The sequence below is a fragment of the Myxocyprinus asiaticus genome, chromosome 33 (assembly GCF_019703515.2).
Source record: "Myxocyprinus asiaticus isolate MX2 ecotype Aquarium Trade chromosome 33, UBuf_Myxa_2, whole genome shotgun sequence".
Lineage (NCBI taxonomy): Eukaryota > Metazoa > Chordata > Actinopteri > Cypriniformes > Catostomidae > Myxocyprinus > Myxocyprinus asiaticus.
This window is the reverse complement of record NC_059376.1, coordinates 3,216,988-3,243,361: the sequence shown is the minus strand read 5'-3', so window position 1 is coordinate 3,243,361 and position 26,374 is coordinate 3,216,988. Positions and strand designations below refer to the sequence as shown.

Here is a 26,374-nt window from a genome sequence, read left to right as displayed (position 1 = left end):
AAAAAAAAAACCAATAAATAGCTAAATAAACATCAGTACATTATGTTCAGTATCAGTAAGTTGCAGACCATTTAAATAAAGAATAAATTAAAATTATAGCTACATAAACATCAGTACTGTATGTTCAGTATCAGTCAGTTGCTGGACATTTAAATAAAGAATAAATTAAAATTATAGCTACATAAACATCAGTACTGTATGTTCAGTATCAGTCAGTTGCTGACCATTTAAATAAAGAATAAATTAAAATTATAGCTAAATAAAAATCAGTACTGTATGTTCAGTATCAGTCATTTGCTGGACATTTAAATAAAGAATACATTAAAATTATAGCTAAATAAATATTAGTAATATATGTTCAGTATCAGTCAATGGCTGACCATTTAAATAAAGAATACATTAAAATTATAGCTAAATAAACATCAGTACTGTTTAGTATCAGTCAATTGCTGACCATTTAAATAATAAATAAATAAAAATAAAATAAATAGCTAAATAAACATCAGTAGTACTGTTAGTATCAGTCAAATGCTGACTATTTCAATACTGCCAGTCAATTAGGGGCAGGTTGTAAAGCAAGAAGCATTTGCACCTGCTGAGTCAAGCAATAAACAGCGACAGCGGTGTTACACCGTATTCTGCTAAACAAGTTCAGGGGAAACTTTCAACAGTGTAAAACGTCCTGGTTACTTGCGTAACCTCCGTTCCCTGATGGAGGGAATGAGACATTGTGTCGATGTAGTGACACTAGGGGTCACTCTTGGGAGCCCCAAACACCTCTGGTCTTTGATAAAAGGCCAATGCAATGGAATTTGCATACCACTCCCCCAGACATACAGGTATAAAAGGAGCTGGTATGCAACCACTCATTCAGGTTTTGTGCTGAGGAGCCGAGACAAGGTCCCGGCTATTTCAGCGGGTAGTTCAGCACTGTGGCAAGAGGAACACAACGTCTCGTTCCTTCCATCAGGGAACGGAAGTTACTCAAGTAACCAGGATGTTCCCTATCTGTCACTCACTCGATGTTGTGTTGATGTAGTGACACTAGGGGTCCCTATATGAAACGCTGCAACTGGCTGAACTGTGTTACATGAACTGGCGGTTTGTGACAGGCAGACCACTGTGTGCCTCGTAGCCAGCACACCAGGCCAACACGTAACCTCCCCCAACACTGTTATGAGTGTCGAACGGCCCTTTGGGGACAAGTCGACTACCCAAAAGATAGAGACGGGCTAGCCCAGTCGTGGCCTCTTATCCCCTTTTTTTCCTCTCCCCCCCAAAAAAGGAATTAACTGACTGGGGCCACCAGGTCTAGTCGGGGACGTGTCACTCCCAAGGGGAAGACACCGCGGAGACCACACCCCGCCCAAAGGGGGGGGGGTATTTTGAGTGGAAATACATCACATGGTCTTGCCGAGCTTTGTCGGAAGTATGCCATGTGGAGAAGTCCCATGGTAGGTCCTACCCTGCGGGGGAGGTGTTTCTACAAGCATGGTGACTGGGGCAGAGGGGCCTCTACCCCAGTACAGGGCTTAGTTAGCACGTGTACTGAGCCGGCAGCGAGTTTCTCCGCAAACTCGTCTGCTACAGGGCTCGGAGGAAATCAACCAGGGAACACAGTTTGTGAACACTACTGGGAGTCAACGGCACACATCTTCAGCTCAGGGGAGGTGAAAGGCGCTATGCGCAAGCGATACACCCGGCCAGCTGTCCTGGACTTACCTGTGTGACACTACACTGGACGAAACCGTTTCCACCAGGAGATTGTAGAACCTCGCAAAGGTGTTGGGTGTTGCCCAGCCCGCTGCTCTGCAAATGTCTGTTAGAGAGGCGCCACTGGTCAAGGCCCAGGAGGCCGCTACACCCCTGGTAGAATGGGCTCATAGCCCTACTGGGGGCGGCATGTCCTGGGCGTGATATGCCATAGTTATGGTGTCAATGAGCCAGTGGGGATCCTCTGCTTGGAGACAGCGCTTCCTTTCTGCTGTCCACCAAAGCAGACAAAGAGCTGCTCAGAGACTCTAAAGCTCTGTGTGTGATCCAAATAGTTGCGTAAAGCGTGCACCGGACACAGCAATGACAGGGCTGGGTCTGCCTCCTCCTGGGGCAGTGCTTGCAGTTTCACCACCTGATCCCTAAAAGGGGTCGTGGGAACCTTGGGCACATGGCCTGGTCGGGGTCTCAGGATCATGTGAGAATAGCCTGTACCGAACTCCAGGCACATTTCGCTGACAGAGAACGCTTGCAGGTCTCCTACCCTCTTGATGGAAGTGAGCGCAGTCAGGAGGGCAGTCTTCAAAGAGAGTGCCTTAAGCTCAGCTGACTGCAAGGGCTCAAAGGGGGCTCTCTGTAGGCCCTGAAGAACTACAGAGAGGTCCCATGAGGGAACGAGGCGTGGTCTGAAGGGATTCAGCCTCCTGGCGCCTCTCAGGAACCTGATGATCAGGTCGTGCTTCCCTAAGGACTTACCGTCCACTGTGTCGTGGTGTGCCGCTATAGCGGCTACATAAACCTTCAAGGTGGAGGGGGACAGCCACCCTTCCAACCTCTACTGCAGGAAGGAAAGCACCAATCCGACTGCGCATCTCTGGGGGTCTTTGTGTCGGGAAGAACACCACTTAGTGAATAGATGCCACTTAAAGGCATACAGGCGCCTCGTAGAGGGGGCCCTAGCCTGAGTGATCATGTCTACCACCGCTTAAGTCTTCCACGTCCCATCCAGGGGCCAGACATGGAGATTCCAGAGGTCTTGTTGCGGGTGCCAGATGGTGCCCCGTCCCTGAGAAAGAAGGTCCTTCCTCAGGGGAATTTGCCGGGGGGGGGGCTGTCGCGAGGAGCGTGAGGTCCGAGAACCACGTCTGGTTGGGCCAGTAGGGTGCTACCAGGACGACCTGTTCCTTGTGCTCCCTGACCTTGCACAGGGTCTGTGCAAGTAGACTCACAGGGGGAAATGCATATTTTCACAGTCCAGGGGACCAGCTGTGTGCCAGCGCGTCTATACCGAGAGGTGCCTCGGTCAGGGTGTACAAGAGCGGGCAGTGGGAGGATTCTTGGGAGGCTGCCCGAATCGACTCCAAATCAGCTGGACCACCTGAGGGTGGAGTCTCCACTCTCCCCTGAGGGTAACCTGCCGTGACAGCGCATCCACTGCAGTGTTGAGGTCGCCCGGGATGTGAGTGGCTCGCAGTGACTTGAGATGCTGCTGACTCCAGAGGAGGAGACAGCGGGCGAGTTGTGACATACAATGGGAGCGCAGACCACCTTGACAGTTGACATATGCTACCATTGCCGTGTTGTCTGTCCGAACTAAAACATGCTTGCCCTGGATCAACGGCCGAAACCTCCACAGGGCAAGCAGAATTGCCAGCAACTCGAGGCAGTTGATGTGCCAATGCAGCCACTGGCCCATCCATTAGCCGGTGGCTGCGTGCCCATTGCATACAGTGCCCCAGCCCGTTTTGTAGGCGTCTGTTGTAACCACGACACGCCTGGAGACTTGCTCTAGGGGAACGCCTGCCCGTAGAAACGTGAGGTCGGTCCAAGGGCTGAAGAGGCAGTGGCAGATCGGCGTGATGGCCACGCGATGTGTCCCGTGGCGCCATGCCCATCTTGGGACTCGAGTCTGTAGCCAGTGCTTAAGCGGTCTCATATGCATCAACCCGAGAGGAGTAGCCACCGCTGAGGATGCCATATGCCCCAGGAACCTCTGAAAGAGTTTCAGTGGAACTGCTGTTTTCTGTCTGAATGCTTTCAAACAGGTCAGCACCGACTGTGCGTGCTCATTCATGAGGCGTGCCGTCAACGAGATTGAGTCCAACTCTAAACCGACTAAAGAGATGCTCTGAACCGGGAGGAGCTTGCTCTTTTCCCAGTTGACCCGAAGCCCTAGTCGGCTGAGGTGTGAGAGCACCAGGTCCCTGTGTGCACACAACACATCCCGAGCGTGAGCTAGGATTAGCCAATCGTCGAGATAGTTGAGGATGTGAATGCCCACTTCCCTTAACGGGGCAAGGGCTGCCTCTGCGACCTTCGTGAAGACGCGAAGGGACAAGGACAGGCCGAAAGGGAGGACCATGGACTGATATGCCCAACCCTCAAATGCAGACCGCAGGAAGGGTCTGTGTCGAGGTAGAATCGAGACATGGAAGTACGCGTCCTTCAGGTCTACCGCCGCAAACCAATCTTGATGCCGGACGCTCGCCAGAATGCGTTTTTGCGTCAGCATCTTGAACGGGAGTCTGTGTAAAGCCCGGTTCAGGTCCAAGATTGGCTGCAACCCACTGCCTTTTTTCGGTACGATGAAGTAGGGGCTGTAAAACCCCTTCTTCATCTTGGCCGGAGGGACAGGCTCTATCACACCCTTCCGTAGGAGGGTAGCGATCTCTGCGTGCAAGGTAGCAGCATTCTTGCCCTTCACCGAGGTGAAGTGGATGACCCGGAACCTGGGCGGACGCCTGGCGAATTGAATCGTGTAGCCGAGTCGGACGGTCTGGATCAGCCATCGCGACGGATTGGAAAGCGCAAGCCACGCGTTCAAGCTCCGGGCGAGGGGGAACAAGGGGACAATCTCGTCAGACATACCGGCAGGTGGGGCCTCGCAGCGGGGCGGAGCCTGAGGTGCCATGCCATGTTGTGGCCATGCTGAGTTCAGGAACATCGAAGCACTTACCTGGCTCCTTGTGACCACCCCCGGAACAGCCTGGAACAGGGGAGGAAGAGGCCTGTCCTCTTGACCCGTGGAGACTGTCACACAGGGGGCGGATTTGTGCCACAGCTGGGCGTGCAGGGGCGGGGAGACCGCCACTGGAGTGCCAAACCTGCCAAAATGGAATGGTGGATGGTGGTCGTGATGACGGCTGTGCACACCGGGTATGTGACCCAGGGAATGAGGAAACTGCTCTTTTGCTGAACTGTTGGGTACCGCAGCCACTTGGGCATGAGGCAAAATTAAATGAAAAGGCAACAAATGATTCTCCTCCCGGCCCTCCACCGGGGGTTGGAGTTGTCTGCTTACCAGCTCCAAGACAGTGGGTTTCGTCGTCCCTGGGTCACCCGTCTCAGGGGCACTTCGAAGCCTTTCGTGGGTTCTTGGCGGCCGGCATTGAGACGGGTGGCGTCTGCTTCCTGTGGTGGGTTCCACACCGGGGCCGGGCCGAAGGGGCGGGCTCCGGTGGAGCTGGTGCAGTCATCTCAGGGGGACGCCCTTGGTGACGAGCAGGCGGGGTGCGGGATAGACTCCATCTGCTGCTTCACCGTCGAGAACTGCCGGGCAAAGTCCTCGACGGTGTCGCCGAATAGGCCAACCTGGGAAATGGGGGCAGCAAGGAACCGTGCCTTGTCGGCCTCGCCCATCTCGACCAGGTTGAGCCAAAGGTGGTGCTCCTGGACCACCATCGCCTGCCCGAGAGACTGCGCCATGACCTTCATCGCCCGGAGAGCGAGGTCGGTCGCCGAGTGCAGCTCCTGCATCAAATCTGGGGCGGAACTACCCTCGTGCAGTTCCTTTAGCGCCTTGGCTTGGTGGACTTGCAGGAGATTCATGGCATGCAGGGCGCCCGTGCCAGGTGGCGGTGCTCTGTGGGCATAGGTGCACCGCGAGGGCCTTATCCACTGGGGGAATCGCCAAATAGCCCCTGGCTACCCCACCATCGAGGTTAGTGAGAGCGGGGGAGCTGAAAGATCGGGACCAGACAGTAAAAGGTGCCTCCCACGACCTTGTTAGTTCCTCGTGCACTTTAAAAGACATTCCGTGTGTGCCGCTCTTTTAGAGAAATATACTCTTCTAGAAAAATATACTCTCTTATTTCTGCCGAAGCACCCAGGGGCATTCTCTGCAGTGCACCAGTGCAGAGGAGGGAGAAGCCGCTGAAATGTGCCGTCAGATCCAGCAGAGGTGAATGAACAGTCAGCTCAGTAAACATCGACCATTCGGCTCCGAAGAGAAAATCTGAATGAGTGGTTGCATACCAGCTCCTTTTATACTTGTATGTCCGGGGGAGTGGTATGCAAATACCACTTGCCAATTTTCATTGGCCTTTTATCAAAGACCAGAAGTGTCTCAGGCTCCCAAGAGTGACCCCAAGTGTCACTACATCGACACAACGTCAAATGAGTGACAGATAGGGAACCAGACTTTTAAATATTACATTTTGTAAGTGCAACAAGTGGAATTGTTCGGTTGAAGGGGGTACCAAACTGCTAATCCTAAACAAAACAGTTTGGTGAATACATGTTCACACATTAGCTTCCACTCAGCTGACAAGGTATGAAAGTAGCTACGTGGTTAGCTAGTTAGCTATAAGCTCGTTGTCACGGAGAGTAAAAGATGGACTTTATTTACTTTCCAGCATTGCATCTCACCAACTAGGTAACAACGTAGCATGAAATCAACACTCAACAGACACAATCCACCACTGCACCATTGTCTGCAGAGTTGCAAAAAGATGCTCTGCTTACCTTTCTATCTGCTACGTTACTTACTGCACTGACAAACAATAGCTGGCTAACATAGCAAACAGATGTGAAAAACATGAGTGGCATGGTTGTCAGGGACAGGATTAATGTTATATTAGTTGTATTGAAAAGGGAAAATGATGGGGTAATTTTTTACTAACTTTCCAGTATGTAATTCACAAACTAGTTAACAACTTAGCATGAAGTCACCGCTTAACACGCACTGCCTGCAGAACCACGGCAGCTCAGCTCTGCAAACAATGTAGTTGGAGCGTGCTCTGCTGGACAAACTACGTAATGACACCAATTCTAAATCACCCCAAGCATTGTTTTCTGCATTATATGTTCTGAAAAAAACGTTTTCATATCTGCGCACTGGAAAACATATACGCCGATACTGATATACACTACCGGTCAAAAGTTTTGAAACACTTACTCATTCTTTATTAGATCTTTTTTTTTTTCACATTTTAGAATAATAGTAAAGTCATCAAAACTATGGAATAACATAAATGGAACTATGGGAATTATGTTGTGACTAAACAAAATCCAAAATAAATCAAAACTTTGTTATATTTTAGAATCTTCAAAGTAGTCACACTTGCCTAGAATTTGCAGACATGTACTCTTGACATTTTCTCAACCAACTTCTTGAGGTATCACCCTGGGATGCTTTTTAAACAGTATTGAAGGAGTTCCCATCTATGCTGGGCACTTATTGGCTGCTTTTCTTTGTTATTTGGTCCAAGTCATCAATTTCAAAAACTTTTTTTAATTTTTTTTTATTAAATTTTGGTTTTATAATTAAATAAATTAATATGGTGGCACAATTATATTTTTGTCTACAAAACTAATTTCAAAAATTTAAGCATACGCCTTCAGATCAAAAGATTTTTAAGATCATGAGAAACATTTCAGTCAAGTGTTTTAAAACTTTTGACCAGTAGTGTATCTGTGAAAGGCTAATATCGGCCAACCGATAAATCGGTCAGGCACTAATGATCACACAAGAAAAATTGGAATTAACTGTAAATAGAAAAAACACACTGCCATAGGTGTTATGTCTCTTTACACCTTCATCAGAATTCACACGAGGTACACTGATTACAGTTGTAATGGACACAATTGTAACACTCTTTGGAAAGTGCTATATGAGACTTTATGCCCAACTTATTTTGACTCATTTTACTATATTATATTTTATACTTCTAATGCTCGCATACGTATCAGTTCTAACACAACTAGAAATACCTCGCAACCCGTATTCATTTTAGAGATAACTAATATGTTTTCATAGTATGCACGTATTGTTAATTTGTTCTAGTTACAATTATGGTAAATTTAGTAATATAATCATTTAATAATATCACACGTTATAAATTCTATTGGAGTTCACACATTTATATTTCAGTTTTTCTTAGTGGCTTCAGATACTGAAGTTGAGTGAATTTACCTAAAGTCTTAAAACAAAATATCACATGATTGTATTTACCAGTCAATATACGTAAAAGTAACCGCGACTATATGGAATGATAATCTGTGTGTTTAGTTTTATCTAATGATACTAGTTTTGAAAACATGTACTGTATGGGCCTTAATGTCTCAAACCTGACTGATTTGGTAACTGACTGAGAACACTGGGTAAAAGATCTTTAAACATATATTTACAATCAATAATTTACAATTTACAAATGAGCAAAACTTTACTGACTGAAATCAACTTATGTCATGATAAAAGCAAGATACATCTCAACAAGGATAAAACAATAAAGTCATAGACGTATTTCCATTGTGTTCCTTGTTAGTTTAAACATATCGATGATGCCTGATGATTGGGAGAATTTTTATTTATTTTAATTTAAGTAGCACATATTGTACATTAGAAATAATAGTGGTCTTACTACAGCATTGATATAACCAAATGCCCACAAGTTGATTCATGGTGGGTTTTCAGCACACATGTACACTCATGTGTTTGTATGTCTATGTGTGTGTGGTCAAAAAGTCTGTCACTATGAGATAAAAGAAAAGCAAGCAATAAGCACCAGCTATTTAGAGACCTGAAAACCAAGACTGCAATACATCTGTGCTCAAGGAATTTGGCAAACTTTTCAACAAACAAAATCTTTTATTAAGAGACAATGCCACAAATCTTGCAAACTTTGGCTAGTCCAGCAACTACTTTTTCTCATAAACACATATTTTATCCTATTTAATGGACTTGTAACTTCTTAATACACTCAACAATTCAATGATTTAAAACCATCAGTTGTACACAATGTGCATTGAACTAGGGAAAGAGTGTTTTTTGATCATGTTTTAAAGAAGTGTATAGTGTTAAAAGTACATTGAGCATATCTGAAGTTGAGACAAAAGTCAGTGTGTCCTTTAGTTTTAAGTAATATTTTTAAAATATATTTTACATATATGAGTCCTCACAGGTGTAAACTCTAATTATAAAGTGTATTGGATTACTATTTTTCAGAGGATTAACCCATACATATCCACTGAGTCTAAAACTGTTCCTAAAGTTAATACAGTTCTGTAAAAAACTGTGTACATTGGATTTGTGAACCAAAATATTTTTGTCTGTCAGGACAGCGAGAGCAAGACAAAGAGACCCAATAAATATCTACTTCAACTGTGCTGGCAAAGAATGAAGATCCCGGCACTGGCTGCAGTAGCGGAGAAGAAGTTAATTGATACATGCGCCATGGCCACGCAATGGGCAAGTCTGTGAATAGAGTGTTCGTAGGCGAGTGTGTGCGTCATGGTAGTCTGGAGCAGATTTGTATCCTCCGTTGAAGCATAGTGAGGTGCAGGGAACAAGCGCACAGCAGACTGGAAGGCAATCACTCTCCCTACACATGGGCAGAGATGAGGAATCCTCCATTGAAGATTCGTGAGCGCAGAGAACAAGCATACAGCAAACTGGAAGGCAACCACACTCCCGACACGCGGGCAGAGATGGGCAACCAAACAGATACACGAGACAGGACCCACTAGAATCTTGCAAAGATACTGACAACATGAAGGAATTAAGTAGGGAGTGAATCAGCGGAGAACCAGGTGCTGCTAGCACGCTAATTAGTGGCATGAAAACACACATAATTAACCGACAAACTCACCAGAGCTGTGACAGTGTCAGAGCATGACCTGTCTGAGTGTAACACCGGTGACTTAACAGAGCATGTGTAGTTTTAAGTGTTATAATTTGAGTTAGAAGCATATTTGTGAAATTAATAGATTTGAATTAAGAAAAACAACTAAACTCAGCTGTTTATGCTGATGCATGTGTTTTGTGACCCGCACTATAGAAAGTCATAATATGGCTACATCACACAGTTTCATGTGATATTTCACATATTTACTCTATTTTACCAAATAAACATTGTCTGAATGTCACATTCAAAGAGATACTTTTTTTTTTTTTATCAAAACTATTAGTCTCATCCATTGAATGAATGAGAAGGACAAAGTAGGAAACATCCAGATCAGCTTCAAATCGTGAACCAAAGCAGATCAGTATGCATACTTTCTGTATGCTTATAATAAATTGGTGTGTTGTTTGCTAACATCCATTTTCTTACTAATTTACGACATTGAATTTAGTTCAATGGTTTTTTATGATCACTGAATATAAAAATTGTTTGAATTAAAACTATAGATTTTTACAAAAGTTCACATTTCTATTATCTGTTTCAGTGGGATTGCTATGCTAGATTGAGCATTTATGACCAAATAAAAAATATTAATGTCTTTGGTTGAGTTCTACATCTACTTGTACTCTCTAATTAAGTGTGACCGTTACATTTACAGTGGTAAAACACTTATTCAATGTTTTCACGGGTGTGCTAAAATCACATTTTCTGTGTTTATTGTTAGTTTCAGTGTCTAAATTAAAGATTTTTAAGAGTGAAATTAAGAAATTTCTTTAATTAATTTGAGCTTTTTCATTGTATTGTTGTATGGTAACTTTGTCATTCTAATGAAATTGTACATGTATAACAATTTAAAAATTTAAGTCTATGTATTTTTTGCAACCGTAGGTGAAAATTAGAAAGACCAAAAATGGACAAAGACCAAAAAGATGAAAAATGTCACTACTTACTTCATTACTCTGCTAGAAGAAGACAACGATTATACATCAGTTGGTCTTTTCTAAAATATTTAAATAAGTATTTTTTTCCAGTATAATGTTCATGTTTTACTGTGTGCTGTCCAGAAGAAGTGAATGGTGTTAAACATGTGTCGGTTGGTCAGCTATATCTTTATGTTTTTCAACCAGAAGACTAAGGTGTGTGTGTGTGTGTGTGTGTGTGTGTGTGTGTGTGTGTGTGTGTGTATGTGTGTGTGTGTGGTTTACGAGGACAAAAATGTGGTTTAAAACAAAAAAACATACCAAATGATGTTTTTTTGAAAATGTAAAAATGCAGAAAGTTTTTTTTTTTGTTGTTTTTTTTTTTTTTTTTTTGTGAGAGTTAGGTTTAGGTGTAGGGTTAGGGGATAGAATCTATAGTTCATACAGTATAAAAATCATTTTGTCTATGGAGAGTCCTCATAAGGATAGTCGCCCCAACATGTGTGTGTTTGATTGCTTATCCATATCCATTTAAACTTAGTAGAATTAAAAGTATTTACATCTACTGTAATTAAACATTATTTTTAAACCTTACTTTTGTAGAAGAGTGTTTGATTTGGAATGTTGTGTTTAGTAACCTGTGGTAAAGTTTTATTTACAACTGGTCAGTCTGAAAACTACATGACCAGAAGGCCTCTGCTAGGTATTAAGAGGAAAATATGTTTAGAGGGTTACTAGGCCTTTTAAAAGTTGTTTTATTACCAGAGGACATTGTTGAAGATTCGTGGAATAGCATGAACTCATGACTAGTATAAGAAGTAAGTTTGTTAAAAAAAATATATGACTAGCATTTTGTTTAATTATCATCAATATTGTAGAATTTACAAATAATTTTAATATAAAATATACTAAATTACTTTGAAATAGTTCTCTGTATCTCAATTGTTAAATTGATAACCATGTTTAAATGGTGTACATGTTAGGATTGAGAATAAAATAATAACTGTGAAATATTTCTTAAACATATTAATAATTACAAATCATTAATCATAATGAGGAGTTTACACTTTAAACAGTTTGTAAATTCACAAGTTTTAAAAATTATAATTTGATATTGTTTGATGTATGTTTGTTTTAAAATTCATTTTATATGTAGAAATAACTTATTAAAATTTAACTAAACGTGTTTACATTTTACTTTGTATTTCTTGATTGCTGTTTTTAGTAGTCTAGTCGTATTAAGTATGCTTTAAAAACTTTGTAAATAAAGAGTATAAAAATAATCGTTTGTTAAATGACAGGTGTAAGTGCATTTGTTTTAACATTCATTTTGTACTTAACACAATTAAACGTGTTTATAGCATATTTCTTGATGCTGTATGATAGAGGTAAAATGAGAATAAAATGTGTGTTTAGCACGTAATGTCAAGAAATAGTGTAATATTAAATTAATCAACATTAAGCCAAACATGTGTAGGCTGGTCAACCTTAAAGTTTTACAACCAGAAGGTTCTGTTGAGGTTATGTGTGACATGGTGACTCAAGTTAAAGAGTTACTAGACCTCTAAAAGATGTGTTACCACTAGGGAAAGAGAGAGAGAGAGAGAGAGAGAGAGAGATACAAACAAAGACAGAATTTAGAGACTTTTTATTTAAATACACAATTACAACTAATATAAACAACCATAGTAAACCATTTAATCTTCTTCAGTGATTATGATTATTTTTAAAGTCTTGTACATCTTGCTCAAAAACAGGTGAGTAGAGACCATACACACAATTTCTTTACTTTTTTGTTTATTGAAATTCATAAGTCACTAAAACAACCGTTTCCTTATTTTGAAAACAATTGGTCTATTATTGCGAAAATCTTTTTTAACGTCGGTGAATCGGACCAGTAAAAAATAAAGTTTGTTTCGAACACCTCATACAACCTGACCAAAATAGGCTCACACAATGATACAGAACTTGTATCCAAAAGTCCAAAACTTGCTCGTAGTCATCATCTTCAGAGTCTGTATTATAACCCGAATTGGTGTCACTGTCTTCTGAGGAAGAGTCGTCATCAGAAGAATCTTCTGTATTAACCCCCGAAGTACCTATGGAGACTGTCTGACTTCTTGTTCATAAAACCACTCTGAATCAGACATTTGGGGTCATGCCATTCCATACAACAGAGGTGTGTCTTGGACGGCCGTCAAAGTCTTCCAGATGTAAGTATAGAAATAACACCAATCTTCTTCCGTGAAAAACAAAGGCGGATTGTCGAACAAATCATCATCAACTTTTCTAGTGTAGATCTTGATGGTACGTGTTGTTTTATTAAACTCAAACCCGCCAACACTCTCATGGGCTATGGGAAACTCACACTTCACCATGTCCAACGTTAACTCTGGCACACTCGATCCATTATTGCGCTTTGGGGCAAAAGCAATTCAACCTGCATGCTCACTGGAGAAACAGCCCTGTTCGTCAATGTTCAGAATAGTTCAGAATGTGTAGAGTTGTAAACACTCAGGAAGACACATACCTTTTAAACAGCATGCTCAACAAAACTTTTATCACTTAAAACATGTCAAACCAAAGATCAAACCACGGTCAGTTAAAACACACTTCCTGTAACCACAAAACAGACTTGCTGTCATCACAACCAGACATCCTGTCAACCAAAGGTCAAACTACAGTCAGAGACATCTGGTTATTGTTATCAGACATAAACACCTGTCAAAATCTCCATTTATCATTACCTCTCAAACAGACTTCCAGTCAAAACATTCGGCCATTCAACCACCAACAGACATCCAGCCAGACACTATGGTTATGGTTATCATACATAAACATATGTCACCTACTTCCGGACACGCCCCCTCATCAATCATTTTGACATAAAGTCCATAATATTACTACTCAAGACTTTCAAGTCAAACTTAAAGTCATGAGCCAGAACATCAGCGTATTTTGCAAAGCTCTTTTATTAAATACACAATGCCATAAACCTCGCGAACTCTGGCAAAATATTTGTATAAAGTGTACTACATTATGATATTTTATCACAAGACGGCCCCATACGTTTCCACCAAGTCCTGAATAGGGCTGACCCCACATCAGCCCTGGTGATAAACAACATTGTGTGATAATGTTTAGAGACACTCACCTGAACAGCCAGACAGAGTGTGTTGAGTATGATGAGCACAAACATGATGTACTCGAAGCCCGTCGAGTTCACCATATACCAGAATTTATACTGGTATGGGTTTTTAGGGATGTACCTTCTCAGTGGACGTGCTTTCAGAGCGTATTCCACACACTGACGCTAAAGACACACACAAGAGTGCAATCAACACACATTCTCTTTGCTCATTCATTTCCTATCTATGATCTAAGGCCTATACTATGGAAAGCTTCAGGCGCCACAAAGCAGGATCCCTTCAGCCTCATGGGCTGCACTCTTCACTTTATATTATTTATTTTATATTAATGAGACTATGTGTGGTATGCAGTATGAAAATCACCGTATAAGTATTTTAATACCAAGATTTTCTTTTCTTTTGAAAATCTATCCAAATATCTTTTATATTAGTTCTATCGATATGATTAATTATATGAAAAATAACATTTTGGCAAAATTAATGCATTTAATCATGTCTTAGACCCCTAAATAAATTCTGTAGTAAGGAATGTTCCTTACTCGTTAAGCTTGATGTGCCACCTTGATGTGTTTTCGAATCTGTGGCAGTAGGGGGCAGTCAGTGCAACTCAAGTTGTACAGGCAACATGCCTCGTCAAACCAACGAGAGCAACAGGACTGAGTACAACAAAATGCAGGGATTTCGAGATGCATTTTTCAAAGTTTCAAACTACATTTAACTTGACACAGAAAACAGAAGACTTGAAATGCACTCTGCTTCTCTCTCTTGAGTAACACTACTATCATTCTCTGTACTATACTTCTGCTCATCAGCACATCTCTCTTATTATCTGTCTGAAAAGTCTTTCGTAAGAAAGCAAGCCACCCCAGTGGTTCCCTGCACCGGTCCTTCTACCTACGGGTTTGAGGCCGTGTCCGTTAGCACTGGGGGCGATTTGGGGACATCAATGGGACCACCTCCACTGGGTATCCCCCCACGGACCTCCCATTCCCCAGCATGCTTGCTTGCCCCGATCAGGCTCTCGCACGAGACCGGCAGCTCATCTCAGCGCGAGTTCGACTTCTCGTTCGGAGCTCCGGAAGACAATGAGTTATCGAGTGCAGCATCGGAGAGCGGGCTCATCCAGTCTGACGCAGAGGCTTCAGGTCGGCTTCTTCCTTCGGGAACGGTCGCCCAGCCTCACGCTGACGCGGAAATGACGGACATGCTTTCCCAGGCGGCCGCGAGCGTCGGGCTAGAGTGGAACCCTCCACTCTCCCCTGAACCCTCGCGGCTCGACGATCGGTTCCTGGGCATGGGGCGCTGGCCACGCCCCGCCCCCGTTCCTTTCTTCCCGGAAGTGCATGAGGAGCTGACAAGATCGTGGGAGGCACCTTTTACTGCCCGGTACCGGTCTTTCAGCTCCCCCACTCTCGCTACCCTCGATGGCAGAGCGGCCAGGGGGTATTCGGTGATCCCCAGGTGGACAAGGCGCTCGTGGTGCACTTTTGTCCGCAGAGCACCACCACCTGGCATGGGCGCCCGAGACTCCCATCCAGGGCCTGTAGGTTTACGTCGTCCCTTACGGCTAGAGCCTATGGTGCCGCTGGACAAGCCGCCTCCGCCCTGCACGCCATGGCTCTCCTGCAAGTACACCAAGCCAAGGCGCTAAAAGAACTGCACGAGGGTAGTTCTGACCCGGGATTGATGCAGGGACTGCGCTCGGCGACCAACCTCCCTCTCCGGGCGACGAAGGTCACGGCGCGGTCTCTCGGGCAGGCGATGTCCACCCTGGTGGTATAGAAGCGCATTCTTTGCCTTAACTTGAGATGGGAGAAGCGGACAAGGCACGGTTCCTTGACGCCCCCATTTCCCAGGTTGGCCTGTTTGGCGATGCTGTCGAGGACTTTGCCCAGCAGTTCTCGGCGGTGAAGAAGCAGATGGAGGTTTTACAACATATCCTGCCCCGGCGCGGCTTAAGACCCCACACTCTGTCTGCTCGTCGCCAAGGGCGTCCTCCTGCAGCAACAACACTGGCTCTGCCGCAGCCCGCCCCCATGGCCCAGCTCCAGCGTGGAGCCCTACACAGGAAGCAGATGCCACCTGTCTCGCGGCTGACCGCTAAGAACCCGAGGAAGGCTTTGAAGAGCCCCTGAGACAGGTGACCAAGGGGCGAGGAGATCCACTTCTCTGGGGCTGGTCGACAGACCACTCCATCCCCCGGTGGAGGGCCGGGAGGAGAATCTTTTGTTGCCACATGCCCAGGAGGCTGTGGCACCCAAAAGCCTGACAAAAGAATGGTTCCCTTGTCTCCTGGGTCACATATCCGGTGCGCACGGCCGTCACATCCACCGTCCCGTTTTGGCAGGTATGGCGCTCCAGCGGCAGACCCCCCGCCCCTGTACGCCCAGCTGTGGCACAAACACGCCAACACAGGATTGGTTCCAGTGGACTACGGGGACGAGATTCCTCTTCGACCTATATTATGGTGGGCGGCAGGAGCCAGGTAAGTGCTTCGATGTCCCTGGACTCAGCACGGCCCAAGGGCTCGAGTCCCCTCGATGTGGCACCTCGAGCTCTGCCCCGCCGCGAGGCCCCACCTGCCGGTATGTCCGACACGATTATCCCCTTTGTCCCCCTCGCCCCGGAGTTTGGATGCGTGGCTCGCGCTTTCCAACCCATCGCGATGGCTGAACCGGACCGTCCGACTTGGTTACGCGATTCAGTTTGCCAGGCGCCCGCCCAGGTTCAGCGGCATCTGCTTCACCTCGGTGAAGGGCGAGAATGCCGCTACCTTGCGTGCGGAGATCGCGACCCTCCTGAGCAAGGGCGTGATAGAGCCTGTCCCTTCAGCCGAGATGAGGAAAGGGTTCTACAGACCTTACTTCATCATACCAAAGAAAGGCGGTGGGTTGCGACCAATCCTGGACCTGCGAGTACTGAACCGGGCCTTGCACAGACTCCCGTTCAAGATGCTGATGCAAAAACGCATTCTAGCAAGCGTCCGACATCTAGATTGGTTCGCAGCGTACTTCCATGTCTCGGTCCTACGTCGACACAGACCCTTCCTGCGGTTTGCCTTCGAGGGCCAGGCGTACCAGTACAAGGTCCTCCCCTTCGGCCTGTCCTTGTCTCCTCACATCTTCACAAAGGTCGCGGAGGCAGCCCTTGCCTCGCTAAGGGAAGTGGGCATCTGCACTCTCAATGTTTAGCTCACTCTCGAGAGTTGCTATGCGCACACAGGGACCTCGTGCTCTGGGAAAAGAGCAAGCTCTTCCCGGTTCAGAGCATCTCTTTTCTCAGACTGGAGTTGGACTCAGTCTCGATGACAGCACGCCTCACGAACAAGCATGCACAGTCAGTGCTGAACTGTCTGAAGGCATTCAGATGGAGAACAGTGGTTCCACTGAAACACTTTCAGAGGCTCCTGGGGCATATGGCATCCTCAGCGGCGGCCACATCGCTCGAGTTGATGCATATGAGACTGCTTCAGCACTGGCTTTGGACTCGAGTCCTGAGATGGGCATGGTGCTGCGGGACACATCGCGTGACCATCACGCCGATCTGTTGCCGCCTCTTCAGCCCCTGGACCGACCTGTATTTCTATGGGCAGGGGTTCCCCCAGAGCAGGTCTCCAGGCACGTCATGGTTACAACAGACAGCTCCAAGACGGGCTGGGGCAACGGGCACACAGCCGTCGGCTCTTGGACTGGCCAGTTCATGCAACACAGTTCAGCTAGTTGTGGCGTTTTGTATAGGGACCCCTAGTGTCACTACATCAACACAACGTCGAGTGAGTGACAGATAGGGAATGTCCTGGTTACTTTCGTAACCTCCGTTCCCTGATGGAGGGAACGAGACATTGTGTCCCTCTTGCCACAATGCTGAACTACCCGCTGAAATGGCCGGGACCTGGTCTCGGCTCCTCAGCACAAAACCTGAATGAGTGGTTGCATACCAGCTCCTTTTATACCTGTATGTCCGGGGGAGTAGCATGCAAATTCCACTCGCCAATTCTCATTGGCCTTTTTAAAAAAAAGAAGAGGTGTTTGGGGCTCCCAAGAGTGAACCCTAGTGTCACTACATCGACACAACGTCTCATTCCCTCCATCAGGGAACGGAGGTTACAAAAGTAACCTGGACGTTTTGAGATTTTAAACTTCAGCATTCAATATGTTTTATATCTGTATGTATAGTGTCTAATAATGCACTCTTGTACACTTGTACAATAAACACTTTAGTTTCTCTTGCCAGTAAAGTTTGATATGAATTGAATCTGCCCTTTTGATCCAATTATTAAAAAAGTAAACTGGAAAACGTCAGAAGATTTTGCCCAAATTGTCATTACTGCATGTCCACTGATTTTATGGCATGTACTGTATACTGTACATATACTTGTATCAAAGATTAATACCTGTAAAAATGTGTCTAATTAACTCTATCAACAAAAAGTACATGTAACGTACATATTTAAATTAAAATAAATGATGGCTAACCAATTTCTTGCAAGTTCTTTAATACAATGTATAAAGTAAATATATTTATGATGCATTTTTTAATGCCTGTTGTAATGTATCATGTTCTGGAATTTTAGCTGTGATTACTCATGATTAATTACAGAAAAATGTGCAATTAATTAGTTTAAAAAATGTACTCGATTCACAGCCCTAATTTTAATTCTTGTATACCAACTTATCTTTATCTGGGGGCCTTTCTAAATATATATTAACATAAGCTGTTAATTTGATTAATTAGTTGTCACATCATGTAATTAATTCAATTTAAATAAATTATCAATTGACAGCCCTATTTAATATATTACATAACCATGTAGTAATGCCTATTTTTGATAATCCAGTATACAAAATACTTTACAAACAAAAAGTTTTTTTTATTTAGAAACTTTCTCAAACCAAAAAAAAAAAAAGGGTATTCAAAATATATGAATGATAAACCTGGCATCAGTGCAAAAACAGCTCCACATTGTGTAACACATTAGTTAAAGACAAAAGACTTAGACAATCAGACTTATAATGTGTTACTGTTTAGAGACATGTTTGATGTTGTTCTAAAATAGCTGATATCCACTGTTTTCCTGAGCAACCACTGGGAGGCGCCATGATGATTCTAATTGCCTGTTTTCTATTTCTGGTCTCCAGATGCCAAGTAAAAACTGCCAATTTGAGCGATCCAGAGGAAAACAACAACAACCATTTAAGTGTTACTTTGAGAAAGAATTAATTTCTGGCTCAACTTGTGCAGTTGTTGGCTGTCATAACAACTCAGAATACTTAATGATATCAACGTAACTAACCTCTGACCATCGCTTCATGTCATCTACACACTCAGATGAGGCACTGTCTATAAAAAAACGGTCATCTCGACTCTGTGAAGTATCTGCATGTTTTTTGACAGTTTATACAAATGTAATACTTTAAACATTACATTACCTGCTAATATGCTGATGTGAGTGAAAACACTGGAGACTGGAAATTGAAAACAGTTGAATCGTGAAACACTCAGGAAAATGGTGGATAAGCACACCTGTGACTGTGCATGATCTGAATTTCATATTAATATGTCAAACTGCAATATTGCTTGGCAACCGTAAACAACCAACAGTTATGTGATGTGTACACCAGACATTAGCAAAAATGACAGTTTGGTAGCACAATTTAAATCACTAAATTATAAATGATAATAAACCTACAATCTACGTGTTAACTGGTAATAGGAAGAGTGTTCTACAGAAACACACGTTCTGTCCTTTTAACATACTGTTGTAACAAATGCATTTTTCTCTACTATAAAGTGAAGTCACTCACAGAGGTTCTCCATGCACAGCACACAGACCGAGCTAAACGATAACGACATTCGTTGTTAATTATTTCCATTAACAATTATTATAAATTTTAGCGATTACTGTTTGCAGCACTACTGTTGTATGTGATACCTATATCAGAAAAACATTGTATGTGGAGTTTCACACCTGGTTCTTGTCTAGCTCACAGTTCTTGTACTCTTTCTCGCCCTGCTCTTGAAATGTGACGATCACAAAGCCCACAAAGATGTTCATCATGAAGAAAGCGATGATGATGATGTAGATGATGAAGAAGATGGAGATCTCCACACGGTAGTTGTAAATGGGGCCCATGTTCTCCCTGTGTGAGTCAATGGCCTTGTATAGCAGCCTGCAGGGGATAAAATGAAATTCGTGATCGACAATTTTTATCATTGCAAACTATAATTTAGGAATCAATCTGAAATAAAAATATAACACATGTACACTGTAAAATATTCCTAAAGAAAATTACTGTTCACCACAAAAATACAGCAGTCTGTATGTTTGTAATGCATTCTGTAAATGTAATGTTGTATATGTAAATGCAGATATTTACTGTATTCATGCAGCTAGTGTTATTTAAAGTAATAGAACTTCGGGAATAAAAATCTCATTCACTTACTCAATATAGAAACAAAGTAGAGTCAAACATACCATGAGCTCTGAGATTAAGTGTTGATATATGCCTCTGTGGAAACAGTGTGATTTCAACTGTATTAAAAAATAAATAAAAATCTTGTTCTATGGCCACATTACTTGTGAAGAACTAAATAATATTTTAATTACATATACAGAATTATAGCAGTGTCATATAAGAACTATATTATGTTACATATTATAAGTAAGCATTTATGAGTAAGCATTTATATACTGCTGCTTACATGGATGACTTCGTTGACTCACTAGTGCTCGAAGCATTCCCCTAATCAGATAAAGCTCTTCCATTGCAATTAATCATTTTATTCAACAGAAGCTGCCGCAGCAGCTCACTATTTTAATATTTTGTGGCTATGGCGACTGTCACTTTAACTGTTGTTTTCTGCCCTTTCTTCATTCAAATTTTTTCTCACTGGAGCAAACCCTAGTGTGAGGCTGCCTCCACAAGCGGCCACTGCTTTGTCTTTACGCTACTTGAGCTCACCACATTTTAATTAACATTTGCTAAACATCTTAAAATTATTATTATTTTTATGCACAGTATATATATTTTCAAAGCTGTAATTATTGGAGCTGAGATAAAATTTTATGAGGCTTCACCATAAAGTAATAGCTGTATGGTTAACTTAAGTTATCAATCAATCAGGCGGCTGTAATTCAGTGCACCACACGGAGCTCTGAGTAAACATACTCCAACAAACACTGGAATATTTCTCCAGCAGCTCTGTTTTTATATACAGAAAAATGTATATATATTTGTTGCTTGCATTACCGTTTCATAAGCTGCAATTTCCAGCATTGCTCAAGCGTTTCACATAATTCAAAATTAATTTAATCCAATAATGTGGCAAGTATGAAACTCCAGATAATTTTTCTCTTTATAATAAAACAATGAAACGAGTAATCTTAGTTCCCATTTATTTTTGTAGAAATAATACAGCCCGATGTCCACTCCAACTGCTATGTGCCACTGAGAGAAACCACTAACTGCAGCCTGTGCCAGCCAGACAGCGAGGGATGCTTCAATCATCGTCTGCAACACCTCAGTCTACTACGATGGACTTCACAGAGGATAAACTACTGACATAGGATACTCCACTGGCAACTGCCTGAACCTTTTTTCGGGAATGGACTTCCCCAAAATGAACTGCCACAAGCTTCCAGCCGGACTGCGATACCAATTTAATGCCAATTAAAGACTTCATCAGCCAAATAACAAAGGAAACAGCATCAACGTGCATTTCACAGTTAATTAAGATTGGACTTCAAAGACATTTAGTCATTAATCTTACAATTCACCCAAAAACTCTTTTGCTTAAACAATGGCCAACAACATCTACACCGTTTTCTCACATAAAACAACACCTATACTAACCATAGACACATGTTATTGGCATTATATTCTGCAATTGTGTCTGCAGATCTCTACTGCTTCCCCACAGGTGTCTCAACCCCTTGATTTTATCTGATCAACTCTTATATGTCAAAAGATTAAAGAAAAATGTATTTCTCATGGCTTGACCCTTTTAACATGTGAACTACTGAATTGTTGGTTGTCTTGACCACACTTGCCTGAGATCTGATAAAACGAATTAAACCAAATTTCTCAAGACATGATGTGTTATGATAAAATTGTGCTTTAGTAACATGATTTTATGTTATAGTTAAAATAATATGACTGCTTTTAACAGCAAGGGTGTTTGAGGTGTGTGTGTGTGGGCAGGTTTAAGTGGTTTTACGAGGACTTTTTTTTAGGTTACAAACTGGTAATTACAAGGGTATTATGCTATAAATGTGGTTTATGAGGACATTTCTAGTGTCCCCATAATTCAAATCACTGAAAAAAACATACTAAACGATGTTTTATTGAAAATGTAAAAATGCAGAACGTTTTTTGTGAGGGTTAGGTTTAGGGGTAAGGTTAGGGTTAGGGTTAGGGGATAGTATCTATAGTTCGTACAGTATAAGAATCATTATGTCTATGGAGAGTCCTCATAATGATAGTTGCACCAACATGTGTGTGTGTGTGTGTGTGTATGCGCGTGCGTGCATGTGTGTATGTGTGTGTGTAGTAGGTATACCTGCATTATGAGGACCAAAATGTCCTCATAATATAAGACAACCTGACATCCCAAGTGTCACATAAGTGTGCCCATGATTTAAATGACTTGAAGAATAGTTCACCCCAAAATTATAATTTTCTCATCTTTTACTCACCCTTATGGGGGGGGGGGGTTTCCCCTTTTTCACCCAATTTGGAATGCCCAATTCCCAATGCACTTTTAAGTCCTCGTGGTCGCGTAGTGATTCACCTCAATCCAAGTGGCAGAGGATTGAATCCCAGCTGCCTCTGCGTCTGAGACCATCAACCCACACGTGGTTTGTTGAGCGCATTGCCACGGAGACATAGCGCGTGTGGTGGCTTCATGCCATCCACCGCGGCATCCACGCTCAACTCACCACGCACCTCACCGAGAACGAACCACATTATAGCGGCCACAAGGAGGTTACCCCGTGTGACTCTACCCTCCCTAGCAACCGGGCCAATTTGGTTGCTTAGGAAACCTGGCTGGAGTCACTCAGCACGCCCTGGGATTGGAACCAGCGAACTCCAGGGGTGGTAGCCAGCGTCTTTTACCACTGAGCTACCTAGGCTGTGGAACACAAACAAAGATATTTTAATGGAGATATTGTCCATAAAATGCAAATAAATGGGGGACCAAACTTTCAAGCTTCAAAAGGGACATAAAGGCAGCATAAAAGTAATCCATCAGACTCCAGTGGTTTAATACATGTCTTCTGACACAATCAAATTGGTTTTGGGTGAGAACAGACCAAAATATACTTTTTCACTTTAAATCTTGACAGCAGTCTCCTTGGCAATCATAACTTCAAGCTCAATTCCTAGCACTCTGCGCATGCGTCAAGCACTACTAGGAAGTGTAATCGAGCTTGAAATCATGATCGTGCCTACAGACTGCAATGGCAAGATGTACAGTGAAAAAGGATTTACATTTTGGTCTGTTTCACACCCAAATACTGATTGGATCGCTGAAGAAGACATTGATTAAACTAGAGTCTTATGGATTACATTTATGCTGAGTTTGTGCTTTTTGGAGCTTGAAATTTTGGTCTCCATTCACTTGCATTTCATGGAAAATCAGACATTATGTCTCCGGTAAAATATCTTTGACTGGGGTCCATGAAAGAAAGTCACACAAATTTGAGATGACATGAGGGTGAGTAAATGATGAAAGAATTGTCATTTTTGGGTGGACTATTCTTTTCCTAGTCATATTTAACAATTGCTTAATAATATTAATATAACAATGCAGAAAGTTTTGTGAGAGGGTAAGTTTTAAGGAGTAGGATAGAAAATATAATAAGCTCAGTGTAATAACTATAGAATTGTATTAGTAGTATACAAACATGTATTTGTTTGTGTGTGTGTGTGTGTGTGTGTGTGTGTGTGTGTGTGTGTGTGTGTCTTACGCGGGCCAGCCCTCAAACGTTGAGACGGTGAAGAGTGCCATCATGGCCATTAGCACATTATCAAAGTTAAAGTCACTGTTGTACCAGATCCTCTCTCGCACCTGTGGCAGCGCCGTCTCACCGATACTGTACACGATATACGTCCCTCTAGAAACACGAAAACATGGTGAAACACACAGATCTGCCATGAACCAGGGTATTCGCTGAAATAAACATCATACACTCACTTGCAGTCTTCTGGACTTGACTTTGCATCATCTGTACAGCGATAAAACTTCCCCTGAGGACAAAAGATTTTCAGAATGGGCACAGATGTGAGAAAACTGATTGTTCAAGAATTTGTGAAATCTTGTTTTCATGTGAAAATATTTGCTTGGTAACCTTAAAGAGCTGCACACCGATACAGGCAAACATGAACTGCAGGAGTGTGGTGACGATCATGATGTTCCCTATAGTTCTAATTGCCACAAACACACATTGAACTACATGCTAAAAGAAAGAAAGAAAGAAAGAAAAAAGAAAAAGAAAGAATTGACTTTCATTGGTATAACCTGGTATACTCAGGTTCATACAGTCATATTAAAGCTGAGGTGTATAATTTCAGCACCATTCGCGTCACCATTAAGGCTAGGTGATGGCATCAAAAATGTGTCTCAATATTTTTCAGCCAATTGACATTATTCAGTATATTTATCTCGATAATTATGTATTTGCTCTGAAATCAGAGGAACAATCATTTCAACTTAACAGCCATTATAGTCAAGTAGATTCAAAATGTTTAATGCATGAATTAAAAGTCTAATTTAAAAGGCATGTTTTCCACAGTTTTACACTAAATCAATACAAAATTATATTGAATCATTTTCATTTATATGCACCCATATACAATGATACATAGTAGCCTAATAAAAAAACATTATTTTCCTACATATACATGTTTTTACCAAAAACATTTTTGTGAATGAACAGGGTGTGCAAAAATTACAGCTTTACTCACTTTATTTTTTTAGAACCTTGTTGAAAATTATTGAACTATTATTGTGAGTCCTAGTCAAAATTATTATTATAATATAATACGGAATAATAATAATTATTATTATTTTAAGGATTAGATTTTTTTTTATACTATAGTCATATATTTGTCATATTTATTTCACCTGGAGCTTTTCTGGTGGAAAGTACCATGTTTTTAGATTTGTAATTTAACTTGTAGTGGTTACAAATGTTTGGAATTGTGCAAATGTGTGAACTTGCCATGCTTTTGTTATAAACACACACAAACCGCTCTGAGAGGGCTGAAAACAGCAAATCATGTGCCCCGCACTTGCACACAGAACAGCACTTCACCTGTTCACTTGACAGCACACAGAGCATGTGTTCATGTAAAACAATCACTGCCTTTTGCTGTTAAATACTGACATATGACTATATTATTATGATTCTGATGTTGTTTTGATAAATTGTGCTGCCCTAAAGGACCGTGAAATTAGTCTAAGACATACTCTTAAGGAAACACAGTGGGCAAATAAACAGCGCATTAAAATTATTGCGATATTCATGACATTGCTTAATTTTATACCGTCAGCAAAATCATCACAATTATATCGCCCAGCTCTAGCACTATACAGAAGTACAAAAATAAAGATTGTTTTCAAACAGGTTTCCAGAACACACCCACTGTCTGCCTTTGGTTGAACAAACAGATAGTCCAAAAACAAAACATTTTACCAGAAAAGAAAGAGCTTATGGGCATAAATCTTATCAAGGCCAAGAATTGTAATGACGGTATCTAGTGTCATACAGAGATGAAAAAGTCTGACTTTGAGTCCTTTGGCTCTGTTGATGGCCCTCAGAGGACGAAGCACACGTAGAATCCTTAAAATCTTCACAACTGAAATAGCTGATGATCTGCGATGAAAAAGAGAAAAATGCAAACACAACTTTCACCTGTTGAACATGAGCACTGCACTGCCATACAAAGCCATCATAGTCTAATAAGCCCGATTTCAAATAATACAACTTTAAGAGCACCCCCACTATAGAATTTACACTAGACACATGTCAGAGAACATTGTGAATCCTTTGATTTCTATGCAGATGATTTGGAAGGAGTCGAGGACGTACAGAAAAATGCAAGGGATTGTGAAAATGATTCCTATCGGTCAATACTCCGTCACAGCTTTCTCTAGTGTGTAGGCACACTAATACTTTGTGTGTTATGACATGTATTTTTATAAGGGATGGTAATGAACGTACTGTATGCCAAAGGAAACCAGAGAGACTCCAACCACCAGCAGATCTAGTAAATTGAAGTAATTTCTGCAGAAAGCTCCTTTGTGTAGGAAAGCACCAAATGCTGTCATCTAATGAACAAAGCAATGACAAATAAAGTTCTGAAATATAAATATGTGAAGCTTTTACCAGAGCTGAATTCAACCACAACATTTAAATGTAGTAGTTATAAAGAATATAGATGAAAACAGAGAATAATACAATGTTTCTGAGCTTCTGCTGAAAACAATACTATTTCTTCTTATGTACAGTATTCATATATGTCCAGTATATATATATATGTATATACACACACACACACACACACACACACTGTATATGAAAGGAATAATCCATGGCTAGGTGTGCGTTAGGTTGCTCTTGTGTCTGACTGGGAGCAAATCCATACAGATATATTCCAACATCAAGAGGAAAGCCTTCCTAGAAGAG

General features: G+C 42.3%; 1 protein-coding gene across 1 annotated transcript in view; it reads right to left on the bottom strand.

The window, feature by feature from the left end:
* cacna1db (calcium channel, voltage-dependent, L type, alpha 1D subunit, b) overlaps positions 1-26,374 on the bottom strand; it is a 203,019-nt gene that overhangs the window by 70,103 nt on the left and 106,542 nt on the right. The window contains exons 22-28 of the mRNA XM_051670137.1: positions 25,910-26,016; positions 25,474-25,561; positions 24,035-24,142; positions 23,881-23,933; positions 23,654-23,800; positions 19,652-19,853; positions 13,689-13,847 (exon numbers count right to left, since the gene is read on the bottom strand). Coding sequence (XP_051526097.1) covers positions 13,689-13,847; positions 19,652-19,853; positions 23,654-23,800; positions 23,881-23,933; positions 24,035-24,142; positions 25,474-25,561; positions 25,910-26,016 — 864 coding nt within the window. The remainder of the gene's footprint in view (positions 1-13,688; positions 13,848-19,651; positions 19,854-23,653; positions 23,801-23,880; positions 23,934-24,034; positions 24,143-25,473; positions 25,562-25,909; positions 26,017-26,374) is intronic.